General features: G+C 46.2%; 1 protein-coding gene across 8 annotated transcripts in view; it reads right to left on the bottom strand.

The window, feature by feature from the left end:
* SMARCD3 (SWI/SNF related, matrix associated, actin dependent regulator of chromatin, subfamily d, member 3) overlaps window positions 1-19,769 on the bottom strand; it is a 111,237-nt gene that overhangs the window by 60,745 nt on the left and 30,723 nt on the right. For 5 of the 8 annotated variants that reach the window (XM_056334048.1, XM_056334049.1, XM_056334050.1 and 2 more), the window contains one exon: window positions 1,139-1,353. In XM_056334048.1, the coding sequence (XP_056190023.1) occupies window positions 1,139-1,344 (206 nt within the window). In that variant the 5' untranslated portion in view covers window positions 1,345-1,353. Of the gene's footprint in view, window positions 1-1,138; window positions 1,354-11,805; window positions 11,899-12,244; window positions 12,437-19,769 lie in introns of those variants that run through there. The other 3 variants (XM_056334045.1, XM_056334052.1, XM_056334051.1) reach the window with 2 other exon arrangements.

Genomic DNA, 19,769 nt, shown 5'->3' with positions numbered 1-19,769 from the left:
TCCAGCAGTGGCAAATTTTCAGGTAATACCTACCCTGTACATTGGAAGGCTTGGCATTATTTTGTGCAGTTCCCTGGAGTACCTCCTGGGAGGTGCTATGGAACATGTAATTTTGGCTAGTGCTGGACAAGACCTCCAAGATTCTATGCACCTCTTGTACTCACATGCTGCGCTCACACACATTACTTCTGTGTTCTATGTTATTTAGTCATAATGCATTAATACTCTCAGGATTGATGTCCTTTCCAGATGCATTCCAGACACAAGAATTCCCCAGTCTGGCTTGCTGATCCAAGGCATATAACCTGGACAGAGCAGGGTTCCTGAAGCACTGAGCTTAAAGAGTCATGTTTTACCTACAGCTAGATACAACGACACCACCAGAACACTGTCTGAATCTATATAGACACACCTACAGTGATTTTTGCAAAAGGCAGACAACCCAGATGACTGCACCCTACCTATTTATCAGGAACCAGCTCACACTTGGAACTCAAGACTGCTGACATCTAATAAGTTGCAAAAGGAAATTAGCAAACTGTTATTTAAGAGAGAATGCATTCAGCACTGTAAAAAGTGGGCATTTTGAAAAGAAAGTTCCTTTAAAAGAATCCCTCTAACCCTATGAAATTATTTCCTATGCCATTCTTTTTACTTTATACGTAGGAATCCCTGTGACAATTGCAAGTTTTCTGACCACTCCCCTGAGTGACCATAGTACAAGTATTCACATGACCAAAATTTTTTTCCACTTGTCTCATTTACAAACCATTTTGTTAGCCAGTCAGAAATCAGAGAAACCACACAGAACAGATAGCAAACAATACAAAAAATATACTATATTAGAGGAGAACTGCTCATTAACTTTAAAGGCTAAACATAGCAGCCAGATTTATAGCCCAATAAACCTGCATGGTAAAAGCATTATAACTGCAAAACCAGACATTAGTAAAGGTCAGTTTGTTCAAGACCATTCACAAAGTAAAATTTACCAATGTTTTTCCTGCTTTAAGAAACTGACAATACATAAATCTTTCTTTCTGTCTCATTCAATCTTAAAGGTCTTACCTAAGGCTAAAAAGATACTGATTTTTCTTCCTCAGACTGACCTTCCATGCTTTCTTTCTGGAACACTCACCTCCTAGTTCGGTTCTGAGTGGCTTGCTGCTGCTGTTGCACTTGCTGCACCTGCTGTTGCTGGACCTGCTGTGGTGCAGTGCGTTTTCTTGTTGTTTCCATCACAGTCTGGGGCATCCCAGGTCGCACGGAGGGGCTTCCAACATACGGGGGGCCTGGGGGACCCATGGGAGCCCCCTGATGGGGCATTCGAGCTCCTGATGGCATCCCAGGTCGCTAGGGAAGCAAAACAGAAAGAAGAGCCAGTTTGGTCCCTGCTTCTTAAGCTGCAAAGACATTTGTACGTAATCAGGCACTAGCTCCAGCAAGTTCCTCATTTTGACCATCCCACTAAGCACTAAGCAGCAACGCAGAGCATGTGAACTCTGGTATTTTCTGGACATCGTAAAGAGGCATTCAGCGATGTACAGGAAACAGGGATGAAAAATTCTAGGCTTGGGAAAACACTCAGTGGTCAGTAACTTATCCAGGCCAGCTTACAGCAGAAAGCTCTACCTTCAGACTGAAGAAAAAGCTCCATGGCAGCTATATGCAGTCCAAACTGGTGCAGTGCACATGCTAATCAAAGCCACAAGCAGGCTCACATCTACAGCTTTCCACCGACTAGCAGGCTGCTTTGATCGGTAGGGAGACTGTAGCAAGCAAAGGTGAACCATGAGAACACTATGACAAAACATTTTCCATTAAGAGCCCTCTCCTTCACCTACACCGCAGAGCAGTGTAAGTTCATAAAGTGACAAGAATCCTTTAAGAAAAGGTCAAGCCTCTAAAATAAAAATAAAAAATAAAAAAAGGAACATAGCAGTTTGTCAGCAGCCCCTGTAGGCATTCTAAAGTCCTGACATATATGTTGATTCAGCATGCTCTGGAGAGACACTGTGGGTCAAATCACAATGCTGTACAACACACACAGTAAACTCAATTCCAAACCCTAGAATTTTATAGTACTCAAGGAAAAACATCAGTAAAATAATTACCACCTGTAAAATGCAACCAAAAAGAGAGAGAAGAGCTTCATTTCATTCTAAGGTTTATCAAAATGTTTATTACATGTCTACGTATATGTGAAAATACAGACAAGTACATATACATTCTGTAGACATTTGACCCAGGGATATGAGTAAGAGTAATCATACACAAAAGCCTTTTGAAAGTCAAACCCCTCTACTTAAGGAAACCAAGAGGCAATGGCATCTATGACAGTTAAATAATTGGTTAAAGGCTAGAAATGAGGTAAAAGTGATTGGTTCTGAAAATAAAAGTAAGGCACATGCAGAGTTTTGCTGGGACTTATGCTTTTCAGCATATTCATAAGCAACTGGAGGGAGATGGGAAGGGGACAGGGATGACAAAGGAAAAAAAGAAAAGAAAAAAAAAAAAGGGAAAAGAGAGAAAAAGCAAGGAAGTGAGAAAGTTTGGTGGCAATGCTGTTATTCAACCTGGCAAGTATGAAGGCCAGCTTCAAAGAACTGCAGAAGGGCTTTATGAGACAGAATTAACACCTGAAGATGAAAATGGGTTTCAGTACACACGGTAGTGAATTGCATGGGAAAAGACAATCCAACCATCCCATGGAAAACAAGGGGCTCTGGGCTGCCTGTTGCCCAACAGAAGCAAGATCTTGGGGTTTAAACAGATACTTCCAGGAAAAAAAAAAAAAAGCAGTTCACTGCTTACTAGAGGTCAAAAAAAGCCACTAAGCAAAAGAGGCAGGGAAGGGAACAGAAAGCATCACTGTGCCACTGTCCCTGGCACGCCCGCAGGCTGAATGCCATGCACAGGTCTGGTTCCTGCAGGTCTGTAACGGCAGAGCAGCTCTGACACCGGCACAAAGTGGCACGGAACAGGTTAAGATATGGAACTGCATCCACCAGAGTAAAAGTAAATATGCCATGGTCTTCCACCTGGAAGGAGGTGGTCCAAGGTAACCTAAGGGGGCATTTGCTAGAGCTTTGCAAAGTCCTGAGCGGCCTGGAGAGGGCGGCTGGGACTGACTGCTCACTGCCCCTGCCAGAGCAACAAACCAGGGCAATGACAGCAAGGATCGGGCCACCAAGGGCAGCCCACCTGCCACGCATGGGCAGCCAGCCCACAGAACCCCGCAAAGGATGTTTGGCTCAGAAACTGAGTTATCAACAGCTGAAGACTGAGAAAGTACTTGGGAGAAGTACACTAGTGGTCTCCAAAGCCAGGTGTGGGCACCCCAGGAGGTATGCAAGGCAGTCCATTGTAGGGTGGGTGGGAAGAAAATGGGTTCTGCACTGTTAATATATAAAATAAAACCACTGAAAATAGTTCATTTCACCTTTATCTCACCCCTTTTTAATTTCTAGATATATAATTATTTATATATAGTAATAACATATAATTCTAAATATAATTTGGACCTGCACCTCCACGTTACCCACCTAAGTCCACCATAGTCCCCAAAGCCCCAGTTCAGTGCCCTCCCCGATCATCACAAGCCTTATGATGTTTCTCACACTTGCACGTGTGAAGGAAACTGGAGAAAGAAAGGAGGGGAATGAACAATCAGCACTGAAACAGGAGCCGTAATTAGTACAGACAGGGAAGGAAGGCTGAGGTAGGAGAGAGGCCAGCACAGGAAGCCAAGCAGGTGAATTCAGCAAGTATATGTGTGGGAAAGTGGCTGTGGGCATGGCCTCCAAGCAGAGCAGCAGCAGGAGGCAGCAAACAGGCAGAACCGAGGCTCTGTGCAGAGCTGGAAACATCTCCTCCCATGAACACAGAGCTATACAAACTGCTGGAACGGAGCAGCGCCCGCTGTTCCCACATACTCGCCCCCACCCTCTGACCCAGGCAAAGTCAGCAGAAACAAATGGCCCAGAAAACGCTTCTCACTTTAGCCTGGTTTAAGATCTCTCTGTTGTCTGCCAATCTACACATTGCGGCCTTCCTCCAGCAAAGAGCAGGCCACTGGGCCTGCTGTTGCCTGTCAGTCAGGTGGGGACATTTGGCAGTCACACAGAAGAGATGAGATCCTACGCACAGCCATCTCATGTTCATGCCTCCTGGAGACTGTCTGGCCACACGGACCAGACGGCAGGCCTGCTTTTCTGCTTCCATAAAGGACACCCTAAGGCCTGGACAACAAGGTCAGCAAGCCAAATCTACTCTCGATCCAAGTCCAACATCTCTGAACCCCCTTCAGTTTCCTTTGTTAAGCATCAAAATAGAGAAATGCAGAGAAAGGACAAAACTGAGAGAAACGAGACAGCTCTAGCAAAAGCATATTCAGTCTCACCCCTTGCCCGGCTTCATTCCTTCCCCTCCCTTCTCATGTTCCTATCTCTGATATCACCTGTAGATAAAATATTATTCATTACATGACTACACAACTGCCACCTCCCTGCTGCAAGCCCACCAGACTCTCCAGGCACAGAAATGCTTTCTCTGTCTAAGCTTTATAAAAGGAGAATACACAAGAAGTACCTTGCCTTATCTAAAAGCTTGCTTTGCTCTCACTTATGCAAGACAAGACAGTGACAGACAATACACTGAATTTTTCACAATACTGACATTAAAAAAAAAAAGCCTTGATACTAAAGAGTATTGCAATACCATTACATCTTTTCAAAGAGATCTTGGAGGTGTACCTGTCTATGGGATAGGAACTGTCTGCCCCCACTTCCTCAGAGGGATGGAACCTGCCCTGAACCAGTATCGTCTGTAGTGAAGGCTGCAGCACAAAACAGCACTGACACATCATCCTTCCTGGGAAATCATCTACCCTGGAGCCCTTCACCTGACCCAGCTCTGTCCTTACCCACAGACCTGTCCCCTTTTTTCCTCTGTTGACTCCACGTACAGACATTACTCTGTGGTACTGCAAACACATTACTGGACAGAGGACAAAGCCACTGAGGGCCATAGGAAACAAGGAGGACCACAGTATGCCCCCAGCTGAGGGGACCAGTCTCACAGCTCGGAGAAAACGGAAGTGAAGAGCAGAGCAGGGCTGCCCACAGAACAGCTAGGCAAAGCCAAACAGTACAGCACATGGAGAGAGGCACACAACCAGTAGTTCATGTGTGTGTACTGGTCCCTGAGAATTCTGCCAACTGCTGGCACTTCTGCATGCAATCCATCGCTGACCTGGCTGCACCCTTCCAAAGCTGAGCACAGTGTCTGTGCAGCAAGCATGCCACCTCCCTCCAAACTGCTGCCAAGTCCCTGCTGAGACCCTCCACTGTCCAGCTTCCCAAGTCACACATCTGGCTTTTCTACTTTCTTCCCTGCCTGAAGCTCCTGTCGCACCAGAGGGCTGCCTCTTTCCTCCTCTTCTTTGTCATTCTTCAAGACAACTTCTCCTGCCTGATGGTAAAAATGAGACACGCTGGAGTGGTGCTTTTCTCTGCATTTCTGCTGCAGACTCTTCTCAAGGGACACCAACACCATAGCAGCCAAAATGTTGAAGCAGAGCAAAGGAGGGCTCCTGTCTGGACATACCAGATAGAGGAAAATAATAACCTGGAGAACTGACATGTAAAAGAAAGTGTCAAGAAAAGAAAAGAAAAGCAAAACCACCTACAAGAGCCTCAGAAAGGGACTGAACAGAGCACGGGGAGTCACTGCAATGCAATATACCTACAGCAATGTCCTGTTCTGAAGGACACAGACCCGATCCACCTCAGCAGCACCCAGGAGGACGCTGATGGCAGGGCAGTGAACAGTCACAGGCTTCTTGTTAGCAGAGAAACTGACAGATTTTGGGAACAACAACAATCACCAAGTACACAAACACCATGTGTTTTTTTTAACTAAAAATAGAAGCTACCTTGGCTAGACAACATATCCTGTCAAAGCATTACAGTAGCTAGGGATTTCTATAAAGCATAAACGTAAGCAAAAGCAGATGCCAGATGCTGTCTGGAGGTATCTAGAAGTAGTTAAGATAGTTAAGTAGTATCTGGAACAGTTAAGAAATTTGGACTGATACTGTCTGATGGCAAGAGCTCTCTGACTGCACAAATGGTTTCCCAACTGAATGTGCAGTTTCAAAATGGACTCTTAGAAGTACAAGAAAACAAGTTGTAGATGGGTTCTCTCCTCTCCTGTAACTACAGATGTTACCTCATATGAGTTCCTTTTTTAAAATGTCTGTGAATCTTCTAGAGATTTAGTAACCAGAAACACCAGTATTGCAATTCTTCTGGCTTGTCTGCCACATTCACCTTCCTCTGTTTGCCAAAAGCTCTCACATCCTAGAATCAAGGTCCAGGTGTTCCAGGTTCCACTCTTTTTAAAATAATGTTCTTGAAAATCAAAAAAACATCACATTTATGGAACAGTGAATTGTAACCTGAGACAAAGTTCAGTGACCACCTCTCTATTTCATGCATGTCCATTCACAGCTCCCAATAATCACAAGCCAAGCTTCAAACAAAGCACTTGGATGCAACCAAGAATAAATTTTAAAGTCTGTGGAATTGAAAATTACAAACCCTATGTACCAACTTTGAATTCCATCTGCTTGCTCGTTTTAGTAGTTTAGATCACATCCACTACTGTGATAAAATGTATAGAACGGATTTTGTGTGAAGAACTACCATAATGTGCTTCTTGACTCTGTAGAAAGGATGGCTTTGGGAGGGGAGAGGCAACAACAGAGGTCTGCAACATCATGACTAGCATGGACAGAGAGGCAGCTGATCAAGAGCTCACTGTCTCTTCCCTTACAAGAATTAGAGAATTGCTAGCAGCTGACAGGATCAGGTACTTCTTTATGTAAGGCAAGCTGCAAAAATTCCTGACACAAAACACAGTGAATGCTAAAAGTTTACATGGGTTCAGGAAGACATCAGTGGACTAACCTACATAAATAAAATCCATATAGAGGTACTACACATAGAGGGCAGCTTTGGGTCAGAAAGTTCCAGAGCTACAAAGTGCAGAGTATTTGGATGAAGCACCATCAGGTTTTTGCCTTGCTCCTGTACTTCCCTGCAGTCTTCTGCTGCTCCCTGCAACTAGGGACAACGAGCTAAACTATTCAGTATGACTGTTTCCATATTCCTGCAGTACTCCTTTTTAAAAAAAGAGGAGAGCAATTCAAACATCTCACAGATCAATTACATCTGTGCACCTACATGCATCAGCAAATCCAAGTTTTCTCAATGGGCAACACAAATTTGTTTTACAAGCCCATACTGCATAAAATCACATTGATCTGTATTAAAGCCCTACCTAGAATTAATATTATTTTCTTTTCTTAATTATGTGTGAACTTTTCTGTATTTGTTAGCCTGCAATTAGTCCAGGGCTGGGAAAGGACAGACTTTCACTTTCTACAGGCAGCTTACACAGCTGAATGCTGTACAATGTTTTCACTCTACCAGTCTTCTGCAAGTACCTTCCCAATTTTCTTACTGCAGTAAGGTCCCTTGATGTCTCCAGGCTGCCCTATACTCAGCCCACATGTCTCCTTGCTTAGCAAAACAGGGAATACATATGCACAAACCAGTGACCCTATTCCATGACCTGCTCCCTGACAATGTCCTAGCACAGAGAACCATGCAGACAGCCTGGTGGTAGGGAAGCAGAACAAACGGTCCAAAAATGACAGTTCACAAGGCTCTTTTCTAGTCTTTCTAGTGTTAGCTGATTTATGCTCTGGCAAGATATATTTATATCCATGATAATATAAAAATTAGTGAGATATTTTTCATTAGCAAAGTTTTGCTTTTTTCAAACCTAATATATTCTCCTCACCTTGTACAACCCGAAGGCTGGCTAGAAGAAACAGTCACTTTTATCCACTTAAAACAGATCACCATTCAATTTGGAGAGATTATCGTTAGTTTTTCCTCTTTTAATAAACAAATATGATTTTTATAACACACTGAAGTATCATCCTTGGGGTCATCCAGTCCTTTCTCATCTCAAGGACGTATCACCAGTACCTCCATCACCTCTGATATTTACTACTTTAACCAGTGTCTAAGAGCCTCCAGTGACAGAGGTTTTACAACTTGCCTAATGTCTCCACCCTTAAATATTACAAGTAAATACTAATAATACTAATAATAAAGCCCATTCTCTTACTGGTTAAGTCTTCACAGGCCTCCCACTACTACTACTGCCCTCTAAGTAGTACCCCTCTTTTTGCTTGTTTGTCACACAGATGACCAAAATCAAAAAAACATTCTTATAAGTACATGCCACAGATTTACAACTCCTTCTGTATTATTCTCTGCCCCGTTTCTTAATCAGGCTAGCAGTTTACTTGCTTTCTTAGTAGCAGTGGCTGCGGCTACACACTAGGCAGCTCACAGGATCAGCCAAGCCTTCCTCCTGCACAGTTACAGTTCACTTAAAACACAGCAATGTATGAGGAGATGCAAAACTTGTTTAAAGAATTCATTGCTCATCCCCTTTTCCAAATCACTGACAAATCTATTAGACACGCCACACACATCCCTGGGGCACCAGACCCAGTTTTTTGTCTGTTTTAACACTGACAATGAGTTACCACTGTATTAAATATTTGGTTATGTGATGACATGCTTTGAGACCTTTCTTTCACTGTACTAAATACCACTGCACATAACGTTTCTGTACTTAACATAAAATTCTATGACCAAGTTTGACAAGCAAATAACCAAGCAAAAAAGAAGACTGAGGATAAGCAAGGGAGTCACATAAGTGATACACCAGTTTGTATAAACTAGCAGTCTTGATGTGTAACCAATATTAAACTGTAGAGATTAGCAGGAACTATGAAACACATATTAGCAGAAAATAAATATGGATAAAGACTTATATTAACAGGAAGAGCTTCCTAAGCACAGCACAGAGGACAAAGGATGAGATCACTACAGGAAAAAGAAGGTGATTTGAACTGACAGCAAGTATACTGTAACTACAGATATTACTCAATAGTTAAAAAAGGGACATGGACCTTTATAGGTGTATCTTCTGTATAAAAGGCAAGAAGATTGGTTTTGGAAGGAAGATAAAGTGAGAATGGAATAAGGACACAGAAGCAGATTAAAAAGGTCAGAACAAGACAAGAAAACGAACCTCTCAGCAGCTTCTCGTGTGAAGATGACACAGGCAAGGTCGACAGCACAAGGCACCAAGGAGAAGACTGCTGCAATTGAGTCACAAGAGGACAGATGTCTGGACAAGACCTTTAACAACATCTGCACCATGGACTTTCTCAAGGCTATATGGGAAGATACCTGCTTGAGTAAAAGAAAAAAAAAAAAAAAAAAGACTAGGAAAAAAAAAGGAGCGACAGGACACACACGGACACGGACAGCAAGGTAACATCAATTGAAGGGATCCAGCAGGCAGGCCTATAATATAGGGTGCAGAGGAGAGAAGAAACTGAGGAAAGAAATGGCCTGCAGGAAGATTAGGAATTTGTTTTGGGTCAGCAAAATTTAAGGCAACAGCTGGACACCTAGAAGGAGATGTCATAAGGACCGCCCAAAATTTACTACTTAACAGTAGAAACTGCATCAATATAGAGACAAATCAACATAAATGTCATGACTAAAGCCACATTTAACCATAGAATTGCTAGAAATAGAGCAGAGAGGAGCAATAGAAAAGGACAAAGCAAAGGATGAAGCCTTTAGGGAAAAAAAGAAAATAATCCTCTCCACAAAAGCAGTGTGCAAGACCCTGATGAAACGGGATTAAAAGAATTGTAAAAGTAAATAACTGAAAGAAATTTAACCTTTTTAAAAGAACTTCCAACCAACCAACCTCTAGAATTCAAGCAGGACAAGAATTAATTATGACACCTGAGATTTTTAACCATTAAGAGATTACACCTTTCAGAGGTATCCTATTTGATTGGGATAAACAAGGAAGACGACATCTTGGAAGCTAGCAATATGGAAAAGATCAAAGGCAGGATCAGGTGGACAAGAGCAAAGGGCAAAGTGACCTTAGCAAAGGAACATATGTTTCCAGAAAGATCAAGCGAATCCATAAGCTAACTGCCCTTAGGAAATACTGCAAAATTATCCTGTTCATTTAAGTGTTCACATAGCAAAAGATTTTCTCCCAATATTCTACCTCTATTTACCTCCCTGCACTTGGGGGGTAAGGGGTGGGGGAAAGAAGCCTGCAATAATCAAATCAAATAATGTTATAATAGATAAAATAATAAGTAATCTGAAGAGGAGCTTTTTCCCTGAAATGAGAGCAGAATCTGACTCCAAGGAACTCCAGTTTTTTGCAAGTGAACTTGGTTTTTCATGGAATTAATTCAAATGCTGACGTACTGTGGATGGTAATAAAACTCAATAGCTAGCAATATGTAAACTCAAGGTAACGGCTGTGATGGCACATTCTCTTATTTGGTAGGATACAGGACCCAAAGAGATAAAGTGAGTTTATAACTTTTTTGATCTTTTTTAAGTAACGGAAGACTGGCTGCCCCAACCTGTGTTGTGATCAAAATGAAGCTGAGGTGAGGAAGAAACTAGAAGAAGCAAGGAAACAGAAGCAGAATTGAAGGAGATCATCATTGAGGAAAGGAGACGGTCATAAACGAGGTCTTTAGGCAACAGAGTAACAGCCAAGAAGCCCCAGTCTCACCAGCAAGTAGCAGGAAGATGACAACCCAGACATTCAAGTAAGATGCCACTAGTGGCAAAACTTCCAGGGCAAAAAAGGCAGACTTTTCTAGTATCCAAATAAGTAATGGAAAAGAGTTCTGCTATATTCATTCCAGTATAAATTAAAAATTCCCATGCTTAAGAGGCTAGCAAGCTACTTTCGCACGAAGCCCATCTAGTTGCAGAAGGAGCAAATTAACATAACTATTTTTGCCACTTTTCTTGATACTAAAGGAAGACCACTGGTGTGCAAATGCCAACACAAACCTTGGAAAAAGCAAAAGCATCCCATGCACCCACCCCCCTCAACTCACCTACATTTCTGCCCAGCTGCAGCCATCCTGAGCCAGACTACCTTAAGGAACCCACATGTTCACAGCAGAACCACGGCCACAGACCCGCACACCTGCTCTGCAGCCACCCAGTACCTCTGCCACCCTTGCCACAGAGTGCTCCTGTACACATGCACGGCATCACCATTCACTGTTCCCACAGACACAGAATGCCAGCTGAAAGTCCTCAGCCTCACAAGACCCACCATGCCCGGGACTTGTAGGACACATGCTAGATCTGACGTGTATGGAGTAAGCCTGAATTACGGAGACAACTTTGGCACCTGCCGTGAGCTCCACACATTTCCACGATCTTTGCACAGGAGCCCCCAGCTGATGCCTTCAAAAAGGTGTCACAGGAGGTGCCAGAATCCTCAAGAGAGAAAATGCTGGGGACCATCAGTATCCAAACAATATCTGCATTCCTAGGGGCTCTTTAACAATCTTATTTTTGTTAAATGTGTATCAATGCAAGAAATCCAAATGTTATAAATGGTTACTGCTCTCAGTCACTGGAGAGTCATTTAAAGAACACCATTTCCAATGGCAGCAAAACAGAGTTAGCACTTCCCCTTAAATGGAGATTGAGGACCTGAATCTTAAACAAAAGCTGGAAAATTTTTAAAGACCCTCAAGGATTGCTTTAATTAAGCATGGCACCCTGAAATTCTGTCATGGGTGAGTTCCCATAGACTGTTACAGATCTGCAGAGCTAATCTCTTCAAGACCCTGAAAGTCACCTGTTAAGTAGCCAGAGGATATATAAGCGCCAAGACTGGAGACAAGAACCAGAGGCAGTACCACAAGGCTTCATCAGGCTTTCATCAGAATTGCTTTTAAAAACACAAGTTTGATTACAGAACAAAGTGTCCTACAAGCCCATTTGGGTCAGATCCAGTGCAGATTCTGCACCATGATCAGGCTCAAAGACATGCTATTCACCATTCATGGAGAATCAAAGCAAAAATCACAGCACACATCCCCCCAGACACAAGCCTATATTATCAATGAATCAGTGCATATTGTGGGGGCTTTACAGACCCCGGTGCTCTCCTGGCAAGGCAGCTACCAGCGCCCCAGGAGCACACAGCAGGAGCCGATCCAGCCCAGCACAGAGCCTCCAGTTTCCACTCATCCCTCTATTCAGAGCCAGCCAGCTCACTAACTTTCCCGACTCACCACCCCATGGACCAGAAACTCAAAAAGTTTGCTTTTCGTAGCTTTGCGAGCCCCTCCTGTAACTTCGTCTGTAGCCATCAGGGTCTGCTCAGCCTCTCTCACTCTCTCTCTTCCTCTTTCTTTCCCTTTTCTGCCTTTTTCTCCAACTCTCCCCTCTGAGTCCTGCTGGGCTCTCACACTTCTAATAGCGCGGAGTGGGGAGGGGGCCCCTTCAGGGCCTTCCTGACGGCCCACTCGCACTAAGCCTCAGCTGCTGCATTCCTCCACTGATAAGCCAGAAATAGTTCATGCTGCTGGGTTCTGTGTGTTTACTCTGCAGGGACAGAAAATCCAGCTTTTTAAACCTCTCTGTCCAAACAGCAGAGATAAGCGGGAGGCAAATTGAAAACACATCTCAGCTCTTTCCTAGAGGTGCCGCAACTTCTCTGCACCAGGGGATGGTAAATTCTGGGGCAAGGGGAAAGGGGGAGGGGGCAATTTCAGCAGTAACACAGAAAGCCAGTACCTCACAGAGAGCATTTTGCCACTAGAAAATGCAGCAGGCGAGCAGTGAGAAACAATGGTTTTCCCTTGCTCCCACTGCTCCTTCTGTGCTTCGTTTCCAGGCCCTTTCCCCAGGGACCTGGCAGGCAATGCACAGAAACATTCACTGGCAGCATTTCCAGCATGTGAGGCTGAGAACTAACCCCTTTGGACAAGAGAGAGAAACAGCAGGAGGCAGGGAGCTGGGAACAGGGAGGGACAACATGCAAGAGCAAGGGGAAAGAAAGAGTGGGAGAACAGCGGGGGGAAGGGGTGGGGGGCAGCATGGTGACTGCACAGCATCCGGCCTGCTTCCACGCTGCCCGCAGCCCCTCTGGGGATGCTTTGGTACCACCGTGACAGATCCATTAGCGGCTCCAGGTGACTGACAGATGCAGACTAATTATTAACACCAACAGCTGCTGTCAGAAACAGCAGCTTGCCGCTTAGCGCACAAAGCCCTGCATGACAGTGCGTCTCAGCTCAGGATGCTGCTGGGAACACAGAGCCCACCTGCCACCCAGGGGAAGGGGGCAGAAGCCGGCAGACCCCCCCTCCCGACCTAGACGGACATGGGCCAGTGTAGCGCCAGGCACGGGCAGCACGGCGGCCATTCCACAAGCAACAGTATGGCTCCTCCATAATGGCAGAGCAGGCAGCAGTGGCCTGCGGCACCGATCTGCTTACCAACAGCTCCCTGCCTGTCTGTGGCTTGCAAGGGGCTGATGCTTCCCAGCCTGCCTAACACAGCAACAGACGAGATGTTGCCAGGTTACTAGAGGGGTATATTCTATTCCTCTGCTTGAAATTCTTGTCTAGGGGCTGTGACTTTACTGGCAAGACTGCAAACAGAAAAGAATCAGATATGAGACAAATAAATTTCTACCCTCAACCAGTAATAAAAACAAGCACAGAAGAGATGCCACGTTAGCCAGTGGCAAAGATCAGGCCATGAAGCTCATACGGCCTCTTGCACATGGCAATAACGGCAGCAACCTCCACTGGTTTTTAGGGTAGCCCCAATCCAAGTGCCACTGTGTGGCAACAGCCACAGGAGTCAGATAAATCTCATGAGGGGGCATTGCTGGCAGCCCCTCCAAAGCAGTATGTTGAGTGGGGATGTGCAGCCTCGTCCAGGGACTGAACCACCCGACTTGGGCCAAAGGCAGACGTCATCTGGAGCCAAACCGCCACGTGTCTGGTGGGCTTGGGAGCACCAGGCCAGCGGCTGGGCTCGAGCACAAGGGTCTTTTCCGACCTACAGGGTTCTAGGTGTCCGCGTGGCCAGCACAGTGGCACTGCATCTGTGCGGGTCGTTAGACCCCAGAAGCACACAGCAACGCTGGCTCCCACCTCGAGAGCCCCTTCCCCGGCTCCTAGCAGCCAACACGCGTGTGCTGCAGGGGACGCCTAACCCCGCGGCTGCCGCAGCGGCTCTCCTCGACGCGGGGACACCGGTGCAGGCTGCGCAGGTGCCGCCATTCCCGCTCCTCGGGGGAGCCGGGCGACCCCCCCGCTGCGGCACAGCGGGGCTGGGAACCATCGGCCTGCTCAGCAGGCGGCGGCCCCGGCCCTCCGCCCGCCCGGCCTGCGCGCACGGCGCCGCGGAGCGGGGAGGGCGGGCGCGGGGCGCGGCTGAAGGCGGCGGCGGGGCGCGCAGTCCCCCCTCGCGTCCCCCCGCGCTCCTCCGCCAGCACCATCGGCACCGAATGGCAACGGCGCGCCCGGCACGGGCAGGGCGTACGCCAGCCACGGTCCCGGGCGCGCCGCGGGCGGGCAGAAGGCCGGGCCGCACCCCTGGGGCCAGGCCGAGCCGGGCCAGGCGAGCCGGGCCAGGCGGGCCGGGCCGAAGCGGGCCGGCCGCAGTTCCCCCGGGCCCCGAACGCGGCGGCGCGCATGCCCGGCGCGGCTCCCGTGAAGGTCAGCCGTGGCCTAGCGGGGGACGCGCGGGCGGGGACGGCCGGACGCGCAGGCGGGAGCGGCCTTAACCCCTTCTGCGCCGGGGCCGCCGCTGGCCCCGCCCGCCCGGCGAGGCCGGTGCGCAGGGAGAGCCTCGGGGGAGGGGGGGGCCGAGCCGGTGTCGCGCTGCGGGAGGGGGCGGCTCCGCCTGCCCTTGCTCCCCCACAGCCAGCGCCGGGTGCTAGGGGGCACGCCGCCACGGGCCGCCCCCCACGCCAGGCACGGCTGACCCCGAGCTTCCCGGGCCGGAGCCGGCAGACAAAGCGGCACCGGGTCCTTGGCGGGCGCTCCGCCAGTCACGTGACCGCACGTTCACTCGGCAGTAGTGGCCGGAGAGTGGTGAGCGGAGACCGGCCCCGGCCCCGCTGCACAGTCGGAACGGCTTCTTGCAGAAGCGCCCTCGCACCGGGCACCCCCGGCCCCGCTGCACGGTGGGAACGGCCGCGCTGCGGCCGCGGGTGGAGACTGTTCTATTGTTATCTGGCCAGTCCCGGGTACAGCGGTGAGCCCCGGTTGCTCCCGGGGCCTCCATCAGCTGCCGGCTCTTCCTTGTGGGGCAGGAGGACACTTTAGGAAGCGTTACTGATTTTCAGTTTAAGACCATACCACATGTATTGCACTCAGTCTGAAGGTTCTTAACAGGCATTATATTATATAAAGAGATTTCCTCTAAAAAACATCAAAGTACCAGGGCAGCCACTTGAGAACTAAGGAATGGCGTAAAAGTCAACAACAAAAAATACCATGTAATAATAAAACCTGGTGCTTATTTAGCATGACTGTAGTTCACCAAGTACTTCAGAGGTCAGCAGAAGTAGCTCTTTTCTTTTGCAAATGGCAAATAAGGTACAAATGGATGGAAGTGACTTTGCCCAACATCATCACCTAGTTGAGGAGGAACCTACCCCCTGCTCGCTGCAATGCCACCAGCGCTAATTCTCAACAGTTTTGAAATTGATGCAATATAGCATAGAAAATGTACTGGAAAACATACGGAAGATATCCCAAGATTAAGGCTCTGCTTATTCTAAAGAAATGACCGCTTTTTCCCATGTTCATAATTATTCAATATTCTTATTAACAATATGGATAATGAACTAGAGAACACACATATTAAATTTCCTAGCAACAAATGGTTTTGGGGGGGGGGCTGTTACAGGTATGCTAGGAGACACGATTAAAATCCTGAGAAGCTGGGGATGTGGTCTGAAAAAAAGAGGACATAGTTCAATCAGAAATACCGCGAGGTTCCACATCAAGATAGAAATCAACAACTATAAAAATAGAAGATGGACGACAACTGGCTGAAGTGTATTTTTTTCATCAAAAATACTTGGGGATAAAATAGATCATAAACGCAATGTGATTTAACAGTACTACAGTGACACAAAAAAAACCCAACCAACCAACCAGAGGAGCAGTAAGTGAATGCTGCCCCACTTCTCTCATCCCCTTGGTGGCAGCATAAGCAGCAACAACCAGAGTCTTCCTTTCCTCCCCCACATTTTGTCTCTGTTTCTTCCCCTTCCCTTGTTCTCCCCAGGGCACAAGCAGTCCCAGCTCAACTCTTCCCTAAGGCTGCAAAGTTAAAATTTGCCATTATTTCTGAGGAACCCTTCCAAAGTAACCCTTCTGTTGTGGTATGAATTGTTAATGTCTCAGCCAGGCTGTCCTTTGCAGTCTGGGGCTCTGTACATCAGACAAAGTATGTGTCGGAGAAATCAAGATGGAACAGGGGAGAAGAGTAAGTGTGACAACAACTGTAAAGCCCAAAAAGAGAAAGAGAAAATAACAGTCTTCAGATATCCAAAAGGTTGTTGCAAATACAGGGAAGAGCTGCTCCCCATACACATTACAAGAAATAATGGATTGAAATTTCTCCCAGGAAGGTCAGTGTTAGATATTAAGGAAGAGTATGGCAGTAAAAATAGAGATGTACTGGAATGGTTTGTCCAGCAAGGATGGGAGTTTCCGCCACCAAAGATGTTTCAGGAACAGGTCAGACGAGCATCTGTCCAGGGTGATGTAGGCAGTATAGATTCTGACTGGGGGCAGAACAAGGGACTAGCTGATTCCCAGAGGTTCCTTTTGCTTTACTTCCCTATGGAAACTGCATGGAATTTCATAAGACAAATATAAGGCTTTTTTCTATCCAGAGTGGTTTCCCCTGACAGATTCCACAGATTTGATGCAAACACGTTTAAGCCAATCAACAAGGTCCTTTATATTTTTTTATTTTGGGAAAAAATACACATCTGATTGCTACAACAATGTAAGAATAAGGAATCCATATACACAGATTGCTGCCAATTACCCTTTGAGATTTCCCAAGTATCATATAGCTTTTTTTATGCTGTGGCTTTTTGCTCCCTCCTTGATTCAAGAATCTTTGCATCACTGTCTCATAGACCTACCTTTTTAAGCTAAGCCTTTCCACTACTTTTTAAAATCTTCAGTGAAGAAATATCATAAGCAATCTGTAGCAAGCACAAAGAAAGAAGACTTGAAATAAAGGAAAAAAAAAAAAAAAAAGAACAAAAGAAGGCAAAGTGTTTCTCTCTCTCTCTCTCCAGAAGTTCAAACATTATTCTGCAGAGATAGAGATATAATTACAGACTTACGACCTGATTATTTTAAAAGCAACAAAAGGCAACAGCAGGGATGCCAGAAGAAGGAGAAGATATGTTATACTATCGTCCACATCGCAGAAGGCAAAGGCAGGGGCTGGGAGAGTGAATCACCGCCCGCTGTAGGAGAAGATCAGGTTCGAGACCATCTAAGGAACCTGAAAGTGCACAAGTCCATGGGACCTGATGAGATGCATCCGTGGGTCCTGAGGGAACTGGTGGATGAAGCGGCCAAGCCACTATCCATCATATCTGAGAAGTCGTGGCAGTCTGGTGAAGTTCCCGCTGACTGGAAAAGGGGAAACGTAACCCGCATTTTGAAAAAGGGAAATAAGGAAGACCTGGGAAACTACAGGCCAGTCAGTCCCACCTCTGTGCCCAGCAAGATCATGGAACAGATCCTCCTGGGAGCTACGCCAAGGCACATGGAAAAGGAGTTGATTGTGACAGCCAGCTCAGCTTCTCTAAGGGCAAGTCATGCCTGACAAATTTGGTGGCCTTCTATGACGGGATTACACTGTTGGTGGAGGAGGGAAGAGCAACTGACGTCACCTGCCTGGACTGGTTCAAAGCATTTGACACTCTCCACTGTCCCGCATGACATCCTTGTCTCTGGAGAGACACAGATTTGACAGATGGACCACTTGGTGGGTAAGGAATTGGCTGCATGATTGCACTCAAAGAGCTGTGGTCAATGGCCTGATGTCCAAGTGGAGATCCGTGACAAGTGGTGCTCCTCAGGGAACTGGCACCAGCACTGTTTAACATCTTTGTCAGTGACACAGACACTGGGATTGAGCACAAACTTCAGTGAGTTTGCCAAGACCAAGCTGTGTGGTGTGGTCGACACTTACCCAACTCTGCACAGTTCTGTGTGACCTCATGGTAAGCAGTCTAGCCCTACTGTGCCTCTACCTTCACCTTTCCATCTTCACCAAATCTACTTTGCACAGCTTGTGCAGTGACATCTGTGCGTGGGTTCTCACATCTTCGTAAAGAAGCAGAGCGCTACAGGCAGCAGTCCACAATGTTAATTTTCTACCCAAGGGCTACAGCAGAGCTGCAAAGTATGAGAAGTTAGTAGGAAGACTTTGGTCCCAGAATGAGAACAGAGAAGACAGGAGATTGTGTTGGGAGTATGGACTTGTTTTTCAAAAGTGAAGGAATAGAGGTAATTCTTGGTGGGGATTCCTGGAGGAACACAGAAAAAGACTATCAGCAACTATCCCCAAACCTACTGCCTCCTTGCCCAAAAAGCATATCTTCATGATACTTGGTGGTTAGAAGGATATCTTTGGGGTGTGTTTGATGAGAGCATCATAAAGGATTCACCTGCTATCACTACTTGACAAAACACAGATGGGGGAAACTGCTGGTCATCGAGTCTACTGTTGCAACCATGTCATACATAACCCTTTCAGACATAAATCTATTGCACAGCACTTTAGACCTTGGTAGTCCTATGGGACAGCTGCTAAAAAACTTGAGTTCTTTGGATAATGGATTATGTTCTTTCAGTGTATCTGGCTACTTCTATTTATTCTTTTACCAACACTGCCCTTAATGGTGGTTCTTTGTATCTGATATTTATGCTTTGAAGCATTTATACAAAGCAGTCATAACCAAACATCCTTTTCTCAGACTAAGCAAGGGAAACTGTTATTTGCTCTCTTAAAACTGAGCGCCAATTTCTCATCATTCCATCAGCCTTTTCCATGTCAGTCCCAGGTACCGTACCTATAGTCTCCAGAAGGCCATGTACTCATGTGGCACTAATACCTCTCTCACTGGCAGAAATGTCTACCAAACTCCGCTAGGCTCACAGATGCCTTCCACAATGTTAGGATAGAGGTAACTCCTGTTCTCCTGCAAGTGGACTAATGTACTGGGCTGTTTCTCCTTCTTAATCACTGCTGTTACAAAAGCCTCCATCTTACAGTGCTGATTACTGTTAGGAGTCCCCAAGTGTGTGACTATGTACTATATTGTCATCAGATACCGTCTGATTTCTATTTGGGTAGTCTTCAGACCCATCCAGTTCTTCCCATATAATTTACCCTCTTCTGCTTCAAGAACACCTGTCTATTTTGCATCACCAACAAATCTAATCACTATGCTTCCTATTTTTGTGCTATGGACATTACTGAAAATATGAAGTTACATCAATCCCAAGGCAAATCCTGAAAAAACTGCAATGTCTTTCGTGTCTTCTTTACTGAGCCCCTTACCTACCATGCAACTCTACTATTATCTGCCTTCTGAGTGCCAACTAAATTTTCAGATCGCACTGTTTGAAGGCTTCACTGGAGTCTAGATAAATAAGACATACACTGTTTGTGTAGAAAATCGGCTACCTGAGAAAGAGTAGGTTAGTAAACTTATGCTGTGTTTTTGTACCATCTACCATCTACGTCCTC

The sequence above is a fragment of the Falco biarmicus genome, chromosome 4 (assembly GCF_023638135.1).
Source record: "Falco biarmicus isolate bFalBia1 chromosome 4, bFalBia1.pri, whole genome shotgun sequence".
NCBI classification, from domain to species: domain Eukaryota; kingdom Metazoa; phylum Chordata; class Aves; order Falconiformes; family Falconidae; genus Falco; species Falco biarmicus.
Note: the sequence above shows the minus strand (reverse complement) of the source record. Positions and strands in the feature narration are given on the sequence as shown.